Genomic DNA, 18233 nt, shown 5'->3' on the forward strand with positions numbered 1-18233 from the left:
ATTTCATACTCACCCTGGGAGGGATTCTATCTCCATTTTACAGGGACGACAACTGAAGCCCAGAGAGAGGTCACCTGCCCAAGGCCACACAGCTGTAAATGGCAGAGCTAAGACTTGAACCCAGGCAGGACCGGAGCCCTCGACTCTTCATCACACTCTCCTGCCTCCGACCCTGCACACCGCTTGCTGAGTGCCAGGAACTCATCTGAACCCCTAACCAGCCCGTGGAGTAGGTACTCTTGTCCCCATCTTCTGGACGAGGACACAGGCTCGAGAGTGAATCCAGCCCGGCTGGCTCCCGAGCCTGTCCTGTGCGCCCCCCGCCCCAGGCTCTGCCTCCTACAAACTGTAAAGGGCGGTGCCCCCCTGTGTGAGTCCCGGGCCTGGCCCACCTGCAGGTGAGTCCGGGGCCTGACCCTCCCGCGCTGCAGGCAGAGGCAGCTCAGAGAGAGGGCGTGCCTTTATCCTGGGTGCATCTGGCTCTTCCCAGATCACTCCCCACCTACCTTTCACACTTGCCCAGCTATATTTAGCCCGAGAATGTGCGCCAGTATTTATTTAGGGGCCGTATTCACACTCGAGACAATACCCTCCCTGGGTATATGCCAACTTCCTACGGCACCTCCGTGCTGACAGTGAGCCCTGGCGACAGCCGGTTCCTAACGCTGCCCAGAAGGTGGGTCTCTGCCCCCAGCCCCACCCTCATCTGGGACCTGAGCTGCCCCCAAGGCCACCACCCCCCTCCCATCTGCCGTATTCCAGGGTAATTTTAGTCTTTGACATCAGCTCTGACTTCCTTTCTTGAGGTGTCGGAGGAGCAGAGAAAGGAGTTCCTCTGGGTTTCCATGACCCCATTCACCCTCGTGGGCCTGAGAAAGTCCCTGCTCCCTGCCCATGGCCTCTGCCCACCGTGGGAACTGAGGACGGGAGGACACTCGGGAGTCACACTGGGTCCCTCACAAGGACCAGGCTGTCTAGGGAGCTGGCCTCCCCTCTTCCCTTCCCTCCCCCTGCCCCACTGTGTCCCACTTAGCACCTGCAGCCCAGGCGAGAGCCTGGCAAAGTGGGGCATAAAGCCAGTGAGGTCCCAGTTTGGAGCCCAGAGCTCATTCCTCAGCGGGGGGCCGAGGGGAGAAGGGAGAGACCCCTGCTGGGAGACCAGAGGCCTCCCTTTGAGTCCACAGTCCTCGGCCAAGGCTCTTTACCTCTCTGGGCCTCAGTTTCCCCACCTGTAAACAGAACGTGGAGAGAAGTGTGGCGTAATCAAGGGCTCTTTAACTCAAGCTCTAGGGACTGAGCCGTTATGTCCCCAACACTGAGCAGGCCTCAGATTTTTCTACAAAGTGAACCCCCAGTCCGCGTGTCTATGACATCAGCACTATGTAAGAGTTAGCCTGATGTGACACCATTTGTAAGACAGGACAAAGACAGCCACATGGAAGGGATGCCAACCATTACCCCAGGGGGGCTCCACCCGGTAACCCATGGACCAGTCCGGCTGCAAATGTGTAACAGCTGGCTCAAAGCGTTGTTGTGTTGTTGTTACTGTTGTCGTTAAGCAAATCAGTGCCAACATTTAAAAATGAGAGACCTCACATAAAATCCAGAAGGTTGCCTTTAGAAAAGAAACTCTCACGATCTGGCCATACTGGGTCCCCATTCCTACGTGGCCATGACTGACTGTCCAGAGCGGCCCCCTTAAGACCCAGCCGTGGGAGCACCAGCTTGCCGCAGTCCCTACCACTCCCTTCTGCCCCACACCGGCCTGCTGCCTTCATTCAGCTCACCTGCCCGAGGCAGTCCCTGGGGTCCCAACTCTTAAGTCAACAGTGGCAGAGCACTAGCACATGTGGGGGGTTATCTGGGGCTATTTGGAGTGTCTGCTACAGAGCACCTGCCAGCATCAGCGGGCTCACTCGCTCTCGAGTGCTCTCACTCCCTCTCGTTCACACTCTGTCTTTCTGAGAGCTGAATTTAAGACTCACTCACTTTGTGCCAGCCTGCCTAGACATGTGCCAATCCCAGCACCATGGGACTCAATCTCTCTGGGCCTCTGCTTCCTACTCTGGGAAATGGAAGAATATCAGTGCCCGTCTCATCGGGTGGCTATGACAAGGCAAGGAACACGTACGTACATGTAGGTCTGACCCCCAGTGAGGGCTATATAGAGCAGGAGCTGCTGTCACTACTCTTACCACCACCCCTGGATCCCAGACCCTGCCGGGAATCCTGTCCCCACTTCCGACAGGACACATACTTGAGCGGGAGCCGCCCAGGTTCTGTCCCCTGCCCCACCTTGCCTCCCTGTGTGACCCTGGACAAGCTACCACCCTTCCCCAGCCTCAGTCTCCCCATCTGGTCCATGGGGACGCGTGGCCCACCTCGTGCTCCGCCTGGGGGAAGCGCTCCTTCACGCATTGGTGCAGTTGCTTGAAGGCAAGGCGCATGGCAGGCGGACAGCGCCCCACAGAGCCCACGATGGCGTCCACGATGGGCCCCAGGTAGCCCGTCAGCAACCCGAGGCTGGCGTCCCGCACGTGCTCCTCCGAGGGTGCGCCCTTGAAGGAGATTCTCCTGGGGAAACAGAGTGGCTGTGCCTCCAAGCCCAGCATCTGTCTGCTCAAAACCCTCCACCAGCCCCCACTGAGCTGAGAGTACCCACCTTCCCAACCTCCCCTCCTACCATTCCCACCAAGCTTCTGGCTGCTTCTCAAACACGCTGAGCTCACTCCTGTCGCGGAGACTTGTCCACGCTGTTCCCTTAGCCTGAGACACTCTGGCACCCACGTTGAGCTTAAACGTCCCCTCCTCTAAGGGACCATCCCTTCCCCATCACACATCATCACCGGACATGTCAGCAGGGACATGCCGGACACACGCTCCCACCTCAGGGCCTTTGCACATGCTCTTCCCCCTGCCCGGGATACTCTTCACCAGATGTGCATGCCTCCCTCCCTCCTCTCCTTCAAGTCTCTGCTGGAAGGTCCCCTGCTCCATGAGACTGTCCCTCTGGCCACCCTTTGAAACACTGCAAGTCCCTGCTCTGCTCCTGGCACTTCCCACAACCCTTCCCTGCTCTAGCTCCCTCCATTCCCCTGACAACCTTCAATAACCTTCTTTAGCTGGCTGGCTACCTCCCCATGGAAGGCAGATTTGCGTCCACATATTCCCTGCTCTGGACTCAGCGTTCAGCCAGTGTCTGAACAATAGGTTCTCAACCATTGTCTTGTTGAGTGGATGCTGGAATGACACCTTTCTACCTGTAATGTTCTACACAGGTGTAGGGTCTGTCTTGCCTTCCTCAGAGCTGGGATTTGAAACCAGGAGCTCAGTTTCAGAGTCCTGCCCATCCCCATACACGACACAGCCCGAGGATCACCATGCTCCCAGTGAGGCTTTCTGCTGGAATGCGGAGCTCCTGAGCCGCTGCACCAGAGCAGGGGGGCATTGGCACAGGCCCAACCTGGCCAGGCTCTGAGCAGACCAGGGGGCTCCCGGGGGGTTGGGTGCGCCCCCGGGGCGTTGCTCACCTAGAGCGGCCTAGGTCCATCTTGCACGGGTCCAGCTCCATGTACTTCTTTTCCTCGAAGACGCGGTGAATCACCGGCTTCAGGACCTCGTGCAGGTAAGGCATGCCCACGAGCTGGGGGCAGGGGACCACGTGGGATGGGGGCGAGCGTGAGATCAGGCATGCCCACGAATTTGGGGCAGGAGGCACCACATGGGATGGGGCAGAGCGTGAGGCTGGGCGTGCCCAGCAGCTGAGACAGGGGGGACCGTGCAGGTAGAGGCTCAGAGCAAGGCCAAGGCATGCCCCAGAGTGGGAGCGGGGGGCACTATCCAGGTGAATCTCAGGGTGAGGCCAGGCATCAGCCACCAGCAGCCAGGCTCAGCCACCCTGAGCCAACCGAGGCTGGCCAAGCTCTGGGGTCCCAAGAAGCACAGAATAGGAGAAAAAGCTGCAGCTGGGCCCGGGCGTTACCTGCTCACCTTCATAAACTGTTCCATTGCCTTGGATGCCAGGGAGTTAGAACGGAAGAGGGTGTTGGGGTCAGCTGGGAGGACAGAGGGAAGTGTTTGCTGGGGTTTGGGGCCGGATCCACCTCACCCCACCCACCCAAGATGGGAGTCGTGATTCTTCCAGCCTCAGGAATCAGGTAGAGCTGCAGCATCAACGCCATTCACGGTCCAGGGGCCCAGAGAGGTTCAATGAGCGGCCTAAGGTCACACAGCTCAAGAGTAGCAAAGCCAGCACCTGAATCCAAGGCTGCATCCGCAGAGGGCTGCTGGTACCAGACATAGGGACCCCCCCCAACCCACACATATAAGAGCCCCTGACCTCTGCCTGAAGCCCCCGTTTCTCCCTGAGAGACCCGTGCGGACCCATCCCTGGGGTGTGATGTCTGGGGCTCATGTGGGCAACTCACTGGTCCGGGCCACCTCACGCCGGGTGAGATAGTCCAGAAAGGGTCCGGCCAGGCCTTGGCCAAGAAAGAGCTTCACCAGCTTGGTGGCAAGGTCCTGGCGGCAGTCCCCCAAGGTCAGCTCCTCCAGCACGGCCAGGGGACTGGCAGCATCCTCCTGGGCAAGGACAGGAGGCAGGAGAGGTGGCCCAGGGCCCTGCGACCCCACAGCAGAAGAACCCCGGGAGCGGCCCATCATCTGGATCCCCAGTGGAATGGATATACCCACCTCTGCCGGGCCCAGCACCGATGCCATGAGCAGCTCCGTGAGCGGCTGGTAGTACCGGGAAGGGAGGACGCGGTCCTCGATGAGGCGCACCTTCAGCCGCAGCGCGCCCAGGGTCCCCCTGGCCAGGGTCAGGTCGCAGGTGAGGGAACAGTGAGTATGTACGCGCAGGCGCGGATGGCCGAGAGAGGCACATGTGAACACAGATAAGGAGCATGGATGTTAGCAAAACAAGGCAGATGGGGACAGCTGTGGGCAGGCGGGAACAGGCATGGCCAGTGTGGGCAGGTGGGAACCAGTACTGACGGGGATACACAGAACGGACGAGCACAGTGTCAACACATAGGACGGGCGTGGAAGGACGTGGCCGGCGTCAAAAAATGTGTACACAGTGAATGGACAGTGGGGGCAGGTGTGGACAGTGTAGCCTGATGCAGGCAAGTGTGGGCAGGTGAACAGATGTTGAAAGGGATGCATAGGAATGGACAGGTAAAGTCGACGTAAGCAGTGTGGTCGCTGTAAGGCCAGTGTCAACAGGTGTGCACAGGCATGGAAGGGCCCAGGGTTCAGAACACGCATCGACTAGTGTGAGCTGATATGTTCATGTGAAAACAGGTGGGTGGGTACATGGTGAACTCCTTTGGACATAAGTACACGCATATTGTAAGATGTGTGTTAAATAAGGGAACGGAGTGACATGGTGACAGCTTGGGGGCTGACATGGGCACCCCGCAGGACCTGCCCACAAGCTGAAGATGGCAGTCACCCTGACTTCAGCCCAGCCGCCTCCCTCCGCACCCACATTTACCCAGAATCCTCCTCGGCTCTGGGAAAGGGCAGGAGACGGAACCAGCCTCTGGGGGCGTTCTGCTGCAGGACCCGTGGGGGGAATTCCACCTGTGGGAGGACACGTAGACTCTCAGCTGAACCTGACCTTGCCAGCCTAAGTCCCCACCCAGGCCTAGAAGAGCTGACTGCTCACCTAAGCAGGGGAGGCTTGGCCTGCCAGGGGCCACCTCCTCTCCACTACCATACCCCCATCGATGCAGCCACAGCTACACCCCCCCCCCAGCCCCAAATTATTAACTCCTGCCCGGACACTGAGGGCCTGCAGACAACATTCAATTTACACTTGGGGAAACTGAGGCTTGGAGAGACGGAGTGACTTGCCTGAGGTCACACAGCTGCTAGAGACCAAATATCTAGACTGAGGACATTTTCAGCTCTTTCTGGGGACACACATTGCATCTGTCCGAAAGCTTAAAGATAGTCCCAAAGGGCCCTGAACCCCACCGCTTCTCTTCTAAAATAACTTCATAAAGATGTCATTTGCATCCCATACAATTCACATCTTTAGAGTGCGTAGTTCAATGGTTTTTGGTCTACTCACAGAGCTGGGCAACCGTCACCACTAACTTCAGAACATTTTCTGTCTGCCCCCAAACACCGGCTCTCATTGGCTGTCAGTCCCCGTCTCCCACCCCCGCCGCCAGCTCCAGGCCACCACTGACCTACTTTCTGTCATTACACAGTCACCTACTCCAGACATCTCATCTAAACGAAACCATGTTTCCAGGATTGATCCTCACTGTAGCGGGTGACCCGACCTCATTCCCTTTCATGGGCGAGTAATATTCCATGGTAAGAACCAGCCACATTGTATCTACCCATTCGACCATGGAGGGACATTTGGGTTGTTTCCACTCTTGGCTATCACAAACAACGCTGCTGTGAACACCTTCATGTATGAGCTTCTGGGTGGACATGTGTTTTCATTGGTCTTTGGTGCATGGCCAGGAGTGCAGTTGCCAGGGCATGTGGGGATGGTCTTAAACCATTTGAGGAATGGCCAGACTGTTTCCCAAAGTGGCTACTCCATTTACTCCTCTGCTCCCTTCCCCGCTGGCTGTGCATAACCAAGCCAACCCATAACTTGCTCTAATCTTGCCTCCTTTTAAAAACTGTCAGCCCCGTCTATACATCCATTCCCACTGAGGGGCAGGGCAGTCACACCCATTTTACAGATGTGTAAACTGAGGTTCCAAGAGAAAGATCTTGAGCCTGAGATTATGCTAGAAAAGCACTTAGCACATGGTCATACTGAGTCCTCTCACCCCAATGAGAATCTGGGCCCACACTGTGACCTTGGGTAGGTTCCTGCCCCTTGGAGAGCCTCTGTCTCCTCACCTATACAACGAGGCAATGGGCCTGCATCACCCAGGTCTGGCCAAGCAGCCTGCTGAGACAGCTTTCACATCTATCCTTCCAGATCCCAGGATGCACAGCCCATCTCCCCTCCCCTTCCCTCTTGGAGGCAGTGGGGAGCCATGGAGAGTGTCAGGGGAGCGGGCGCTCACCATACCCAAGAAGTCATTCTTGCCCACCATGTCCCAGTCCCAGAGCTCCACCCGCAGCGGGGCTGGGGCTCCCGGCATCTCCCGCAGCTCCAGCACTTCGTTCCAGTGTGGGAAGCGGGTCTTCTTGATGGTCTGGGGGAAGAGGAGGGAGGGAGAGCTGAGGAGGGCTCGCCCCCATGCCCACCCCTCCCCCGATCCACACCAGCACTCACTGACGTCTCCAAGCTCTGGCTGCCCCAGAACACGCGTGCGAATGGGTCAGATGTGCCGGTGATATCTCGGGGGGCCAGGTCCCTGCAGACAGATGAGGAAAGGAGCGAGGGATACAGGACCTTTACAAGCCGGACCTTGGAAAGGGGTTCGGGATAGACCGTTCAAAGGCCTCTGGCCTCCACTGTAGGGACCCAGTCAGGAGCACCCTTCCCCCTGCCCACCAAGCCCAGTATCTTCCTGTTGACCAGCGCTACCCTAGGAGGAAGCCCTAGTATGCCCCTATCTTCCAGATAAAGAAATTGAGGCACGAGAAGGTCAAGTCCTAAATCACGAGGTCCAGGAGGTGAAGACGCAGTGGGGAGTGGGAAGGGAGCCTCGGTTTCTCTGGAGCCCCCGGGGAAGGAGACCAGATGCCAGGGCTCAGAGCCTGGCTCCACCACCCATTGGCTGAGTGACACTGGGAAAAGTCCCTTCATGACCCCAAGCCTCAGTTTCCTCATCTGGAGAATGGAAACAATAATAGATCAACCTCACAGGGCCAAGGCTCAAATGACATGACGTATATAAAAGGCTTAGCATAGCAGCAGGTGGGATGTGAGTGCTTGCTCATTCATTAATTCACTCATTCAACAAATACTCATATCCACACCCTGCCTAGGACTCAAGAAAAGGCTTGAGGCAAGGACCCCCTGTCTCTGGTTGCCATGACAACCCTAAAGTCTCACCTCAGACAGCTTCCCCAATCCCTCCTTCCTGAAGTCCCCCAAATCCAGAGACAGCCCCCCACCAGGGGCTGCTTGCTTCCTCCTGCCGCTCCTCTCCCACCCCTGCTTGGCATCCAAAGCCTTCTTTGGTTTCCTAGGAGCCAGCCCAGTTGCTAAGCGACAGCGATCAGTCCCTCTCCTGCTTACAAGGCTCCTGCACAGCCTTGTGGCTGGGGAGGAGGCCACTGGCACAAAGCAGATGAGGAGCCCCCTGTCCCATGCTCAGTGCTTCTGCCTGTCCTCTGCCACCCTGGCACTCCATCCAGACTTCGAGGAGCCCCAGCTGGCAACAGAAATCTGGAGATGGTGAGAGAGGCACAGAGAGGGCAAGAAAAGGCTTTAAGGTCACACAGCAAGCAGAAAGAGAGATCCTCCACAACCTGAGTGAGGACTGGTATAAAAGTGAGGGTTGGGGGAGTAAGGTGTGAAAACAAGGCAGAAAGACAAGATGGGAGATGAGGGAGGGAAGGGAGGGGAGTATTTAAGGAAGCAGAATGATGGGGTACCTGAGGGAGAAAGAAGGGGATTACAGAGTGATAAATAAGCAGGAGAGGAGATGGAGATCCCATGAGCTGGTGCCCCTGGAGGGTCATCTGTGGGTTTTGCTGGTCCTGCATCCATCTTCCTTCTCCTGTTTCTTTGGTACAGGACCTGCCCCTCTCTCACACTCCCAGCCCCCATAACTTAGGTAGGCTGAACCCTCTCTCCAGTCCAGGAGTGGGTGTGGGACTCAGGCCTGACCCATCAGAGTCCAGGTAATTGGTTCAGAGATCGGTATGTGCCCTATATTTGGCCAATAAGAATCAGTCCCAGGACATTAGTTGGAAAGAATGAAGGAAATTTCTTTTTCAGTTGGACCTACCAAGTTGGTAGGATGCCATCCTGAGACTGCTGGGGTCCTCTTTGTCCACACCTGGAAAGAGACTGCCTGAGACTGAAACTAACACAAAAGAAAGCCGTGAAATCTGTCTATAGATTCCTCATCTCACTGTTGGAGCACCTGGATCCAGCCATACCTGTAGCTGCATGTCATTCATATAAGCCAATCTGCTTAAACTGGTACAAATTGGGTATCTATCACTTACAATTTGATTAATACACCTCCACACATTTTCTGGCCATCCTGAGTGTCTGACCTTTGGCTGCTGGTCACTGGGGACCCAAAGATTTTGCTTGTGCTCTGACCCCAGGAACTTGCAAACCTGGTGAACTTGGACTGTTTGCCTGCAAGGGATCCTGGTTGTGAGCCCAGAAGTACCCCAGGAGTGAGGTGGTCTCAAAAGCCAACACAACTAGGAGAATCCAGTGAACTCTTGTTCATTCTCAGGCCAAACCCACACTGTCCTCCATCCTGACCATACCTGGCCTGGAGCACATGACAGCGTAGACAACGGCCCCGTGTATCTTCCAGCATCTGTACATCCAAGTAGATCTCACCCTGAACCTCTGCATCTGGGTCCACACGGCTCAGGTTGATCCAGCTATCAATTCCTGGAGGGCACAAGTGCTAACATTTATTAAATACCTACCAGACACTGGCATTGTGTTAACTTAAAAATTTGATTACCATTAAATATGTATTAAATCATGGAGTTCTCATGTCCGCCTTCTGATGTAGACGCTGTAATTACCCACACTTGCAGACTTGAGACACAGCGAAAGAAGAGCTTTACCCATGACCCCATAGCTAGGAAGTGGCAGAGTTGGGATTTGAATGTAGTTAGGATAGTCTAATTCATCCTGTACTATCACACTCTTCACCCTGGTACACAAAACCTTCCATTATTTAATCCCAATACATCTCCCCTCACAAAAATGTTGGGCAGGCCTACCTCTGAGCCTCCATCCAGGTAGTTCTCCCTGCCTGAACCGGTCAAGTCAATTTCAACCTCCCTTCCCCCCTCTCTCTATTTCTCTCAACACTTTGAAGATCTCACTCACTGACTTCTAGATTCCATTGTAGCTATTGGGAAGTCATTTCAGCTGGATAACTGATCTTGTGTCAATGGTCTATCTTTTCTCTTTAATTAAGGATCATGTGTTTGATGTTCACAATTTCACTGCATGGGCAGGTGAGGATTTTTTTTTTTTTAATCCTGCTTACTGTGGTTTGTGCTGTTTCTTCTTATGCAATCATGTCCTTCCTTGAGTTCTGGAAAATGTCAGGTCAACAATTTTTTTTTTAATCCCTTCCTCTCCCCTATTTTTTCTATTCTTTCATCCTAGGACTCCAATTAAAAAGACATTAGACCTTCTTGGTAATTTTTTATGTCTCTGAACTTCTCTTTTATATTTTTCTTCTTGATTCTCTGGGCCAAAGTTTAAATAACTTCTTCAGATCTCTTTTCCAGTTCACCAATTCTCTCTTCAGCTCTGAATGATCTGCTGTTGAACTCAGCCTCCCAGTTTTCAATTTCAGTGACTACTTTTTATCTCTAAAAGTTTGATTTGGTTCTTTTAAAAATCTGTTTTTTAATGTATTGCTTTATGATTATCACCATCCCTTTCTGGTGATTAAATTTCAGTGTACTTAAATATTTTATTCCTTTTAAAATTCTGTATATCATAAGTATAAATTCTAAAATCTTCATGGGTTCAAATCTGGTGGTTATTGTGTCTGATGACACTTGCTCATGGTGGCCCACTTCCTTGTGTGTGTGATGAAGCACCGTCCCACCTCACCTCTCTCTGTCTTCACAGCTACCCCCTAGTCCAGGATGCCATCAGCTTCTTCACTCGACTATGACAACAGACTCCTAATTGATCTCCCACATGTACTCCTGTCCCACTGTGATCCAATATCCACAAAGCAGCACAGAGATCTTCTGAAAATGTATCTAATTTCTCCTGTCACTCCATCCCCTGATAATAAGGCTCCACTCTCTTTGGTGTCTTGCTCAAGGACCATCGATGGCTCCCCAGTGCCTCCAGAAGAAAATCCGGACTCTAGCCTGGCACCTACAGCCTTCTCCAATCGAGACCCACCCAATGCTCCCACTGGCCTGGCCTACACCTGACCCTAAAAGAGAATCTACGGAGATATGCTTTAGTGTCTCTGCCAAAGCACCTTTAAGAACCAATTCATTCCCCTTCATCCAGGAAAACTTGCTTGACTACACCAGCCTCACTGTCTGTTTATCCTCATCCACCATCATGCCAGTGATATTCCACATGCCTCTACCCCCACATTCCTGTCCTGCTTAAAAAATAAAAAGCACCCACATCCAGACACATGGACAGCATCCATTTTTTTCCTTGCTCCTTGCTCTGTGTGAGTATATTTTGTGTTTCTGTCTGATCCATAAGCTCCTGAAGCCTGGCCTCATACTTCCATCATCTAATTCCACTCCCTTGGGTGGATGTTTCAGACACAATGGGTGCAGGTCAGCAGATGGGTTGAAAACACAGACTTTGGATGCAGGCACAGCCTGGACTCAACTCCCAACCCTACAACTTCCAGGAAGGCCAAGTGCCCTCACCTCTCCAAACCTCATTTTCCATCAGCCATAAATTCAAGATCATTCTAGAGCACACTTCACTTGGTTGTTGTGAAAACTAAATGTAAAGTGGTTAGCATCATTCCTGGCACATAGTAAGTCCTAATTAAATAGGAACAATGATTATGATGATTAACATGTTGTACATTTTCAACTAATCCCCACTGATGAAAAAATACATTATTCAATTACTGACATCAAGACAATTAGTATTCATCTAGATAAAAAGTAATAAGGTTCAATCCCTCTCCATACCTTGAATCTGGTTAAATTCCAAATAGATCAAAGACTTGAATGTAAAAAAGGAAAACAAATTGCTGTGAGAAGGAATCATGTAAAAAAAATTTATCTTAGAGTTGGGAAGACCTTTTTAGATATCACAGAAAAACAAGATCCATAAAAACTAGAGAAAAAGAAACAGATTTTATACAGAGAAAAAAATGATAAGCAAAAACATAAGTGACAAAGGGAGAAAAGCTATTTGCAGCTAATATGACAGAGTTAAATTTGCCTAATATGTAAAGAGCACCTACAAATCAATAAGACAAGCCACACAACCCCATGGGGGGCAATGCAACAAACAAACAAATAAATAACAAACAAAAAAGGAAATAAAGCAACTTTTAAATATGCAAAAAGGCTTTCAATCTCATTCATAGAGAAATACAAAATAACCTACACAAAGAGAAAATTTTTTTACCTATCAGATATAAGATCAAAGAGTTTGGTAATTGCTGGCAAAGATACCCTGGCAGGGTAGGCAAATTGTTACATCCTCCAAAGAGGGTAACCGAGCAACAACTCTGTAATGTGTTAATAGGACCCATCTACTTCTATGAATTTATCAAACTGATTGATACAACTTGCACATGTGTGAAATCACATTTGTACAAGGCTATTCATGGCTGTATTGTTTGAGCTAGGGAGAGACAGTGAGCCACCCAAGTGCCCATCAGGAGGGAACCAGACAAATAAATGATGATTTAGCCACACAATGGAGTGCCACGAAATCAAAGATCAAAGAATGTGGAAGCTCTTGAGGAACCAATATGGAAAGATCTCCAGTGTAGATGGTGAAATGAAAGGCAAGGGACAGAGAGTGAGTATAACACACTGCCATTCCTATGAGCAGAGCACCAAACACATACAGTGCCATATTAAGAGCACAGACTGGAGGTAGACAATCTTGGTTCAAATCCTAGCCATCCCACTTAGCAACTTTGTGATCCCAGGCAAGCCAACTAACCAATCCCCTCTACCTTGAGAGGTTCGCCTGTGGAACGGGCAGAATAAGGGTACCTATCTCACAGGCTCGTTACTATAATTAAATGAGTTGATTCATGGAAAGCACTTGGAATAAATAAACCTATTTAAAATATTTCTAGGGGTGTCTGGGTGGTTCAGTCGGTTAAGCGGCTGCCTTTGGCTCAGGTCATGATCCTTGGGTCCTGGGATTGATTTCCATGTTGGGCTTCCTGCTCAGCTGGGAGCCTGCTTTTCCCTCTTCCTCTCCTGCTCCCCCTACTTCTGCTCTCTCTCAAATAAATAACTAAAATCTTAAAAAAAAAAAAAAAAAGAAGAAGAATTATCTCTAGAAGGACATACAAGAAACTGACAACCTTAAAATGAAAATGGAATTGCTGGGTTAGAGAGGGATAGTCTCCCCCGCTAATTATACCTTTTGAATATGGAACTACGTAAAGTAATTAACTACTCAATAAATAAATTTAAAAAAATATTTTTTAAACCAACAACTGATGGGGTGCCTGGGTGGCTCAGTCCTTTAAGCATCTGACTTGGTTTCAGCTCATGTCATGACCTCTGGGTCATGAGATTAAGCTCAGTGTCAGGCTCTATGCTAGGCAAAGAGCCTGCTTAAGATTCTCCCTCTCCCTCTCCTTCTGCCCCCCCCCACCCCACTTGGGCATGAGCATTCTCTCACTCTCTCTTCCAAAAAAAAAAAAAAAAAGAAAAGAAAAAGAAAAATCAACAACTGAAATAATTTCCCCTGAAGACTGCTTCTCCTGCCACTTGCTACATGCTCGCAAATGCCCAGCCTAGACATGGCCACCATATTCCCTCTGCCCAGCCGAAGGCTGCTGTCCCTCACCCACCTCTGGGGTCGGCTGCAATCGCTTCCCTGCTCAGCGAGATCTTGCCAATGACGTCATCGTGCCTGTGGAAAGGTGGCAGATGAGGGTCCAAGTCATTAAATAGCGGGAACAGGCACCAAGGGTCAGTTGGGTGGAGACTTTGCTTTGGGCCATCCCGTCTTCCCCCAGGTGCTCAAGCAGGGGTCCCCAGTACACGCACCCCACTGTATCCTCGTCCAGCACGTAGAAGGCCAGGTGGTGGAAATCCAAGGGCAGGTGAATGGTGTACTCCTCCCCCCAGAAGGGGCTCAAGCTCCTCCAGACAGTTGCTGTTCTGCAGAGGGAGGGCACAGGGGGCTGGGGACCCTTGGGCCACACAGGTGGCAGACACCTGGGGACCCAGATATACACATGCACACAAACCACACACTTGTATCCATGATGTGCATAGATACACACACAGAGGGGTCCCTGGGTGGCTTAGTCAGTAAAGCGTCCAACTCTTGATCTCAATTCAGGTCTTGATCTCAGGGTCATGAGTTCAAGTCCCACGTTGGACTCCATGATGGGTATGGAGCCTTCTTAAAACAACAAAAACAAAACACAAATACACACGCAGAAACCCCAACACTCACATACCCCGAGACCTACACACACACGCACACACATACATTCCCACAAGGTTGGACATGAAAAGAGAGACACTCACAGACACACCAAGAACGCCAGAGACACATTCCCATACACACAGATACACATACGCATCCTCAGAAATTTCTAGAAATGCATATCTATGTGTTTCTACATATGGACACATACAGATACAGAGAAAACAGATTCACATAGATACAGAGATCAAAAACAAAACAAAACAAAAAAGCCCAACTCATAGAGACACAGAGACCCACAGACACACATTTACACACGTACGGTGACAGATGTTAGATACACACACAGAATCCCTTACACAGCTGACAACATGCAAATTCCATTCATTCACTCATTCACTCCATGAATACCCTGTGTGCCAAACCTTGTGGGCTATGGAGAATCAGATGAAGAGGTGCCCAGGACCCTGCCCCCACAGAGTCCCCTTCAGTGGGCAGGTACTCCCTCCTGAACTCTTATGACACATGACACAGTGAGACAAGTCCTGTGGTTGGGGTGATCTCAGTGGCACTTGGCTAGGTCTGGGGGTGTGGATTGAAGGAGTGAGAAAATGCTTCCTACAGGAGCCAGTCAGGCAAAGGGGGAAGAGAAGATGAGGACGAGATGGCTGGGACAGCATGTGCAAAGGCCCTGGGGCAGGAGTGAACTTGAGTCTGAGGAACAGGAAAGCACTGGTTGGGGAATGGGATGTGTGCGGGGCCAAGAGAACTTAAAGTCAGCAGGAGCCAGAGCACTCAGGAAATGAGAGGGAACCACAGGTGGGTTAGGGACCCAAGCAAGCTTAGAAACAGACACACACACACAGCATCCTCACTCCAACACCCCTGCCTATGCACTTTATCCAGCAGGGAACGAGGAACCCACTTTGCCCAATGAAGACACACCCAATCTATGGCTGCAGAATTGGGTTGAACCAGAATTGGGCCACTCTTTTTACCCCTTGCCCTGCCCTCTTCCCCAACAAAGACCGTGAACATATCCACACAGAGGCACACAGTGATGCACACTCTGCCCTCTACCCCAGCCCAGAGCACCACAGTCAGATGGACCCATCTTCTCAAACACCCTCTTCCCCCTGTCCCCCTCTTTTCATAGCTGGAAGTCCCTCTTCAGAGCCCAGAGATGCACAGAACAGCAGCCTGGGATCACACAGAAATCTCTCTGTGGGTTTGGGGGGGGCGTGTGAGGAGGGGGCAGCATGAGCATAGAGAGCAATGGAGGGGGTCAGCTGGGATGCTGCAGGCTGACCTTGCCCCATGCAGGCTCCCCACCCCCCTTGCCCCCAGCCCCTCTGGACTGCAACCAGCACCAGAAGCATCCTGAATCCTGCTGTCTCCATAGGAACCCAGGCCTCAGCCACCCGCCCACCTGCCCACCCACACCCCTCAGGCCTGCGGGGGCTGAGAGCTGTCCCTCGGCCTGCTGGGGCGGGAGCCAACCACCGCCAAGCCCCGCGTCCCTCCCCCCTGCCCAAACTCACTCACGCAGCAAACACCTTCATGTCCTCACTTGTGCTCACGAAGGCATCTGTGTATCCAAACAAGCAGACACTGGTGCTCACGTGTGTATGCAGGGCAGCCCACGGGTGTGCACACACGCACACGCACACACGCACGCACGTGCACACACACACACACACACACACACCCTCCACTGGTACACAGTGTGAGCCTGTGAGCTGCACACCCCCAGGGACACGCACATCAGTCATAGACATTCACGTCAGCCCTCCAACACCCCCCACCACTCACAAGAAGGCCCAGCTGGGCACGCATGCACACACACACACACACACACACACACACACACACACACGCCCCAGTGCCCGCAGCACCCAGCAGGCCCGGAACCAGCCAGCCCAGCCAAGCGTGAGATGCCCGCCTCCAGGGAGGCCACGGTGGGAGGCACAGGCGGGCAGCCGCTGAGTCAGCCCCAGGACACTGGCAGGGACATCATCTGGTCCAGGGGGAAGGTGTCGGCCAGTCGGAGGGGTAGGATGGAGAGGGGAGCTGGGAGCCCCAGCTGTCTGTCCCCAGAAGGGCCAAAGCACAAAGCATCCACTGGCAGGCACCTCGTCCGCTCTTGGCATAGACATTGCCCTCACCCGGCTCCTCTTTTCAACGTCAAATCTTGTGCCTGGACCTCTCAGGTCTAGAAGGAGCTCCTCCTCCATCCCCTGCCCTGTTCCTCTTCCCCCAGGCCCGGCCTCTCCACTCCTCACCTGGCCACCACCTCGTCGTCCACCTTCACGATGCAGTAAGGGTCACTGCTCCCAGACCTGCGGGAGGAGGACGTTCAGGAGGGAGGTTGAGGGGGCAGCCACAAGTGGAGGTCCCAGTCCACCCTCATTATGTATGGATGGGGCAACTGCGGCCCAGAGAGGGAAGGGGACTGGCCCAGGGTCACACAGCAAGTCAGGGTAAGAAGCAGAATCTCAGGGGACCGGCAGGAGATGTCATGGGTACACAGCCCACCCACTGATGCCCGACCCCCATGCGTGGTCTCTCTAGGCTTCCACATATAGAAACAGAACACTGAGGACTGAGGCCACAAAGATCCCAGGGCTGGTCCCAGGAAGCCCAGAGCTATGGTCAACAGCCCATGTTAGAGAGGTTTCTCGGGGTTACCGCCTGCTCGCTGTGGAACCTAACAAGCCCCACCCCCCATCTCTGTGGGTGCTGGTTTTTCCTCCCCATAATGGTAACACACATCTCCTGGTGGGGGCGGCAGGGGTAGGGGTGGCTGGAGGAACTAAAGGAGATAACGCGTGGTGGGAGGCATCATGGGCTGGCCCCAGAGCTCTACTCCAGGACCCCCTACCCTCTCAGCCAACTTTTCATTTCCTCCGGATTTTCCCTGGGGTGGGGGGGACTCCCAGTGCTCAGCCCAGTGAGACCGCTTCTGCTGGCACAGACCAGGGCACCCAGATCTCAAAACCACAACCAACAGCAGCCCCTTGAGGAGGCATGAGCCATGAGCCAACCAAACGCAGCTCCATCCCCCCTTCATAATAAGAGTTACCAGCCCCATCCCAAGCTGTCCACTAGGGCCCTCATCTCCCCTCTGTCCCATTGCACAGGCCTCCTTTGTCTTCCCCCAAGTTCTGAGTGCAGCCTCAGGGCCTTTGCACTCACCATTGCAGCTGCCTAAGACACTCTGTCCCCGATCTTGTCATGGCTGGCTCAGTCCTGCTATTCAATCCTCAGCCCCAAAGTCACCACCTCAGAGAGGCCATCCCTGACCACCTCTGTCCTTTGTGAAATTGACCTCCAATCCCCCTGGGCACCAGAAAGCATCTTGCTCCCTGTTTCTCTCTGTGTTTAGTGTCTGTCTCCCTCAAACTTCTGAACTGTGAGCTCCTTGGGGGAGGACCTGTATCCTCCATCCCACAACCCCCCTCCTGAGTCGGAATTCAAACCCAGGTCTAGGGGGCTCAGCACGCATGCTCCTATCCAATGGCCCCTCCACCCCAGCTCAAATGTTCTCTCCAAGTGACACCCTCTTTTGATGTCCCAGGCCCCACACTCTCTCTGCCATCTCTAATCAGTCACCAATCCACAGTTACCATGGGATCTCAGGGGAGGAGCTGTTGGCACCAGGAGCCAGTGGCAGTCTGAGCCTTGTCTGCTGGATGAGTCCTTCCTTGCGCCTCACTTTCCTCTCTGGACTCCTGTTCCAAGCTCCCTCCGTGTGGGTGCTCCAGTGCCTCCATTTCCCCATCTGGCCGCTTTCTCTGAACAGCTCAGGCTGGGTGATGGCCTATGTCCCTACATTCTTTTCTGGGTTCTACTGCTGAACTCCCTTCTGAGTAGTGCCCTAGGCCTCAGTTTCCCCTTCTGAATCTACCTCAGACCCTCTGGGCTGAGTAACCCTGAGAGCCTCAGTTTCCTAATCTGGCCCTACGCCCTGGGATGCCTGTGGCTGGGTGACCCCTAGATCTCATTTCTCTGA

General features: G+C 53.0%; 1 protein-coding gene across 5 annotated transcripts in view; it reads right to left on the reverse strand.

Annotated features, from left to right (window-relative positions):
* The window catches only part of RASAL1 (RAS protein activator like 1), a 29758-nt gene that overhangs the window by 6761 nt on the left and 4764 nt on the right, over window positions 1-18233 (reverse strand). For 2 of the 5 annotated variants that reach the window (XM_059408476.1, XM_059408475.1), the window contains exons 2-15: window positions 16504-16560; window positions 15767-15809; window positions 13834-13947; window positions 13635-13696; window positions 9385-9514; window positions 8886-8936; window positions 7259-7340; window positions 7047-7178; window positions 5498-5586; window positions 4693-4810; window positions 4428-4581; window positions 3991-4055; window positions 3531-3643; window positions 2382-2574 (exon numbers count right to left, since the gene is read on the reverse strand). In XM_059408476.1, coding sequence (XP_059264459.1) covers window positions 2382-2574; window positions 3531-3643; window positions 3991-4055; window positions 4428-4581; window positions 4693-4810; window positions 5498-5586; window positions 7047-7178; window positions 7259-7340; window positions 8886-8936; window positions 9385-9514; window positions 13635-13696; window positions 13834-13947; window positions 15767-15783 — 1320 coding nt within the window. In that variant the 5' untranslated portion in view covers window positions 15784-15809; window positions 16504-16560. The remainder of the gene's footprint in view (window positions 1-2381; window positions 2575-3530; window positions 3644-3990; window positions 4056-4427; window positions 4582-4692; window positions 4811-5497; window positions 5587-7046; window positions 7179-7258; window positions 7341-8885; window positions 8937-9384; window positions 9515-13634; window positions 13697-13833; window positions 13948-15766; window positions 15810-16503; window positions 16561-18233) is intronic. The other 3 variants (XM_059408473.1, XM_059408472.1, XM_059408474.1) reach the window with 3 other exon arrangements.

The sequence above is a fragment of the Mustela nigripes genome, chromosome 8, assembly GCF_022355385.1.
Source record: "Mustela nigripes isolate SB6536 chromosome 8, MUSNIG.SB6536, whole genome shotgun sequence".
Lineage (NCBI taxonomy): Eukaryota > Metazoa > Chordata > Mammalia > Carnivora > Mustelidae > Mustela > Mustela nigripes.